At 38.5% G+C, this 5,950-nt stretch overlaps 1 protein-coding gene across 1 annotated transcript; it reads left to right on the top strand.

The window, feature by feature from the left end:
• Positions 1 to 1,517: 1,517 nt before the first annotated feature.
• Positions 1,518 to 4,869, top strand: LOC139923895 (large ribosomal subunit protein eL19-like). The gene is made up of 6 exons (XM_071914800.2): positions 1,518 to 1,642; positions 2,832 to 2,938; positions 3,048 to 3,170; positions 3,833 to 3,953; positions 4,108 to 4,218; positions 4,679 to 4,869. The coding sequence occupies exons 1-6, from the start codon at positions 1,638 to 1,640 to the stop codon at positions 4,803 to 4,805; spliced, it is 594 nt and encodes a 197-aa protein (XP_071770901.1). The 5' UTR covers positions 1,518 to 1,637; the 3' UTR covers positions 4,806 to 4,869.
• The last annotated feature ends 1,081 nt before the right edge of the window (positions 4,870 to 5,950 follow it).

Below are 5,950 nucleotides of genomic sequence, written 5' to 3'. Positions count from 1 at the left end.
GAGACCGATGACAGCAGAAGGAGCGGTGTGACAGCCAGCAGCGCAGCGGCGTTGTGCTGTTTTGGTACGGCGTGCTGGCAACCACCAGGCTGTTCCTCAAACAACCAGGAGGGAGGGCTGTTGCTCATCTGACCGACAACCTCACCTGATCCAGAAAGTATCACTCACTTGCCTCACATACATATACATTCATTCATTCGTTCATCATTCATTCATTCATTCATTCACTCACTCACTCACTCACTCACTCACTCACTCACTCACTCACGTTTAGCCTATCTGCCCCTAGTGGCCGTTAGGAGGCATGGCAGTAACTAATCAAGATCAATCACTTGCCTCCTTTCTGCAATACTGCTGAACTATACTGTAAACTTATTTTATTTTATTTTACTTTTAGGTCGTTTCGTGTGTTTTATGTTATTTTGGTTTTTTAAAGTTACCACAAAATAATTTCTTAACTCTCTACTTTGATTCTCAACAACAGTAGGCTTAAAGGATGACTGACACTGGTGGCTTGACACTGCCCACTCGGCAGTTCAGAAACCAAACTGTAGGATATATTAGCAAACAAGCTACAAATTAGCAAACAGCTGAGAACAGTGTATGACTACAAACTTGATTTCCACAGTTGGACCCCAGCCGATTCCCTTCCTTCTTATATTCTGTATTTTCAGCCAGAGCAGTTAAGGTGCCACAAACATCCGACTAATAAACAAGGGCGAGTTAAGGATAAGGTCATGCTGTCAAACCAATACTGTATGAAGCCAGTATACCAACATGCTACCCAGCCACTATAACTTACCAGCAAACATACTACTAAGAAACATGTCAGCAGGCATGCTACAAACAGAATGTGCCTACCCCTGTAAGACTCAAAGATAATTAATAATAATAATAATAATAATTATTATTATTATTATTTTATTTTTTTGTATTAGAAATATTACCCAATAATAATATAAAGAATAAGAAGATGTAATTAAATAATATGTCATAACTCTCATATAATATGTTGACTAAATAAAAGTTATTTTCCAATGATTAGTGATATGGAGGACTGGGACTAGTGATATAGTGGTAAATAAAAAGGCAGAGATCCACCAATATAAACAAAAAAATAAATTATATTTTCAGAAAAGCATCATTTTTTTTTTTTGTGTGTTTATTAATGACCCTATCTCCCTATTATTTACATCAGTTTAATACTACTTTATACTATGAGTTAATGTCAAAGATTTATGTCAGGCAAAGGTGTGTAAAATTAGTTTAGGGGGTTTACCTTCCAGGCGGAAGTCAGATACACACACACACACATATATATATATATATGAAGAGTAAAGCGCGCCCTCTAGTGTTTGAAAAAATGACCGCATATTTTCATGGAACGTACCACTGCGCCCTGATAGGCAGAACACGTAAAAATAAAAAACTACCAAGTAAACAGAGTTTGAAAGCACAATGAACTACGGATATGACATCAAATAATGATCTTTGATTACTTACACGTATTGTATCTAGTTAGTCGATGTATCCAGGTTTTATCCATAGACCGTAAAAATAACGAGTCACCTCTTCGATATAATGGTAGAGTCTCTGACGCAGAAACTCTTCTTTCCTTCGTATTTGTAGCTGCAGCCATGAGGTACGTTGGAGGCTTGAATTACTTGTGTGTTTTCTGTTGTAGGCCATGAATTTAACGTCGGGTTGATATTTGAATTTAGTCCCAATAGATTAAGACAAGTCTGAACAGTCGGGCTCAGTCTGAATTGGAAAGAAATCGGTTTTTCTACCAAAATGCTCGTAGGGCCCTGTCTGTTCTGGCTAGCACAGCTCGTGAGCCAAGACATGTCACAAAATGTTATGGTACCGGTTATGGCCTTAATGTTTGTCAGTATTAGCTGAACGAAAGCAACACTCCTTTCCTAAGCCTAGAGGTACAGGTAGCTAACCAATTTAGCCCTGCAATTTTATCAGGTAATAGTATAACTTATGATATTTTCAAGTGTAGTGACAAGCCTGGACAATCGGCGTCAGTCTGAATTTGAACAAAGTCTGTTTTTCTATCAAAATACTCGTAGGGTGTTGGGTCTGTGCGGCTCAACTGTGTGTGTCTGTCAATCAACACTATATGAGTTAACCATAATGTAGCCTTTGCCATTTTCGTCAGTGTTAGCTGAACGAAAGCTCAACTCCTTTCCTAAAGACGCAGGTGAGGTAGCTAACAATGTTTAGCCCTGCAATGTTGTAGGCAGACATGTACAGACATGTTTGATCATAAGGTAATCCAACGTCAGGTGCCGTTTCCATTAGTATTGCGTGATATTATTATGAAGTTGAAGAGAAGAAGGAATGAACTAACAGGTGATGGTAACCAAACGGCAGCCATTGGACCTTGTTTATGGCAGTGCAGCATAGTATGATTAGTGCATTATTATGAGAATACTGTACATTTTTGCTTGCTGAAATGATTTATTGTAGTCCAACAAATATGTATACATATAGTGAACATAGTTTAAACACAGTGCATATTTAATAAGAAACATATGGACTGCCCCTGAAACATTTGCTTGTGAATTTCTTGTGCAAATACTACATAATGTTGCATCCTAATGCTTAAAGATTTGTGCTCTCTATGGGTTAGAAAATGTAAGAACAATGAGTGAGGTGGCACACTATTTTTTTTAGAGAGAGATTTGACTTGCAGGGAATTTTAAAGGGTCCCTAGTATGCACCCAGTACCTTTTATTTTTTATTTTTTTTGTTGCTGTTGGTAACACACCTGACATGTACTCCAAAGAAAAGCAAATAGAAATTCCATTTTCTTTTCCCAGCATGCTCAGGCTCCAGAAGCGCTTGGCGTCCAGCGTCTTGCGCTGTGGCAAGAAGAAGGTGTGGCTGGACCCCAACGAGACCAATGAGATTGCCAACGCAAATTCTCGTGAGTTGTTTTCTTCATAATGTAGGGTTCTCTCTCCTTAAATTTGTGTCATCAGGGCCCCTCAGTCCAGCACATCATCTAAGGGTATTGCACTTTATTTGTCCCACAGGCCAGCAGATTCGAAAACTCGTTAAGGATGGATTGATCATCAGGAAACCTGTAACGGTTCATTCCCGTGCTCGTTGCCGCAAGAACACTCTGGCACGCCGCAAAGGACGTCACATGGGTGTTGGTGGGTAACTCCTTTAAGATCCCTGCCTGATTTACATAATTGCCTTCTAAATAATGCCAAATTAATTTCCCTCTGGTGCATATTTTTCATTGAGTCCTATGTTAGAAATATTTCCTAGTGTGCTAGGTCCTAACACAAATCATAGTCAGCAGGGTTCAACATTAAGATTTATTTCCACTTGCCCAGTCGGGCCAGTGGTTAAGAGTTCTACTTACCTCTAGTGTATTTTCACTGGCTCAACAGACAGCAATGAAAATAGGCACTTTTGTATACATTTGAGTTATTTATTTCTAAAAAAAAGAAAAAGTATGATTGACAGTTCTTTTTGACAATTCTCAATACACATCAACTGAAAAACGAAGTAAATAATTAATTGGATACATTTTGAACTGCATGATTTTTAACAATTCTTTAAGATTGGCCCTCGTTGCACTTAATGTATCCATAGATACATCATAGCCAACTAATTGTGTGTTATTGGGCTCTGGGCCATCAAGCATTCCTTATTGTCGCACCCTGATCAGATTAATAGGAACGAAGGAAGTTACCATTGGCAGACATGTTAAGCATTAGTGGCAATTGAATGCAGCAAATGGTAGTGGCTTTGTAGTTTGACATGAACAGGAGCTGATACAGTGCCATTTTCCTCTCCTCTACCCCAGGTAAGAGAAAGGGTACAGCCAACGCTCGTATGCCAGAGAAACTGTCGTGGATGAGGCGCATGAGAATCCTGCGTCGTCTTCTTCGTCGCTACAGGGAGTCCAAGAAAATCGACAGGCACATGTAAGTGATGCTTTCAGTTCTCTTCACTGGTGAACAAGCCATCTTTGGTTTGGTGGTTAATTTGTTTAAGCTTAAGTATTGAATACCAATTTTAGGAAAAGGCATCTTACCTTGCGAAGCTCTGAGGTAATTTCCAGTACGTACTTCTCTCCAGGTACCACAGTCTCTACCTGAGGGCCAAGGGTAACGTCTTCAAAAACAAGCGCATCCTCATGGAGCACATCCACAAACTGAAGGCAGATAAGGCCCGCAAGAAGCTCCTGGCGTAAGTTCTCACTGAATTGGTCTCCCTTTTTTTTTTTTACCCTTTTTTGTTTTTTGGTTTTGTTTTTGTTTTTAGAGACTAAGATTTCTTCATCGACCCACCCAGTTGAAAACAATTTTCTGCATGAAGATTAATAACCCTTTCTGGCAGAGGGGTGACGTTTCTAAACCAACAGTAGTAATGCATCACTCCCAAAGCAGGCCGTGTATGACAATAGTGTAAAGCTCTATCTCTAAATGCAAGTTATCACTGTGTTCACATGCTATTGGAATAATACCAACCTTGATGAGATTCTCTGAACACATAAAATGACCGGAAATAATATATCAACAAAATCATTTTGGATAAATCTTCACTTTGAGTATGTAAGCTTTGCTGAAAGTCTAAGGATTAATGTGCGATTAGACTGTCTGGTTGCTGATTCACATTGTCTTATGTCTGTCTGTCTCCACCCCCACAGTGACCAGGCTGAGGCCCGCCGTTCCAAGACAAGGGAGGCCCGTAAGCGCAGAGAAGAGCGTCTCCTGGCCAAGAAAGAAGAGATGATCAAGAACTTGTCAAAGGAGGAGGAAAGCACAAAGAAATAAATCCAAACCTACATACTCTCCTCAGATTCCCCTTTTTAAAGTTAATAAATTTGGACAAAAGAGACTCGCATTGTGTTATGTTATCATTATTGAATGACTATTGAATGCCTATTGTCAGTGGTAGGTTTCGATTTTACAAATGATGAGGTTTTGAGGAGATGCAAGGTACAGTAGCACTGTTACTGTAATTGCAAATGGAGGATCTCTTCATCTGCCATTTGAGTATTTAAAAAAAACAGGAGTGACAGGTGGGTGATGACAAATGACTTCCCCTGTCCTTTGTCCAGGTTTCTTCACAATCAACAGATATGGAAGGTGATACATCAAATTATACATTTTGGAGTTTTACAGTTGGATGAAAATCATCCATCTGGGGGCCTAATAATAAATTCACATTTTATATTTTAAGCATTTAACTGATGCCCTTATCCCGTGCAACTTAATAACCAACTCTCTGTTGTAGATCATATCTTGATAGTTAACCATTTCTGCTTTTTACAGCTTGTTCTTTGCCAAGAGAATCATATATCATCAGTGGTGGAAAAAGTACTCAAATCCTTTACTCAAGTAAAAGTATCAAAACCATAATGGAAAAATGCTCCAGTAAAAGTTATGCATTCAAAAGTTTACTTCAGTAAAAGTATAGAAGTATTAGCAGTAAAATGTACTGAAGTATGAAAAGTAAAAGCACTCATTTTTTCAGAGTGTTAAATTGATGCGTTAACCTGTAAGAAGTATTTTAATGTTGTAGGTCAAACTGCTCCATATACTGTTGGGGAGTTTAAACTCTAACAATGCAACATATTTTATGAGCTTATTGTATGTTTTGCATGTGAAACCGTATTCTGCAGAGTAACTAGTAACTACAGCTGTCAGATAAATGTAGTGGAGGAAAAAGTACAATATTTCCCTCTGAAATGTCTCATAAAATGGAAAAACTACTGAAGTACAGTACTTAAGGAAATGTACTTAGGTACTTTCCACATCTGCCTAATTGTAAATTGCCGAGCGCCTAGAATGTAAAATGTAAGTAATAATAATTTATGATTGGCTATTCAATCTTTGCCTGCTGTGAATTTTCCATTTCATTTTTTGGTAATGAAATCAGACGGCTGATAGTTGATGAAAGTGTTTTTCAAGTTCAG

The sequence above is a fragment of the Centroberyx gerrardi genome, chromosome 20, assembly GCF_048128805.1.
Source record: "Centroberyx gerrardi isolate f3 chromosome 20, fCenGer3.hap1.cur.20231027, whole genome shotgun sequence".
Lineage (NCBI taxonomy): Eukaryota > Metazoa > Chordata > Actinopteri > Beryciformes > Berycidae > Centroberyx > Centroberyx gerrardi.
The sequence above is the reverse complement of the archived record's forward strand: the minus strand, read 5'-3'. Positions and strand labels throughout refer to the sequence as shown.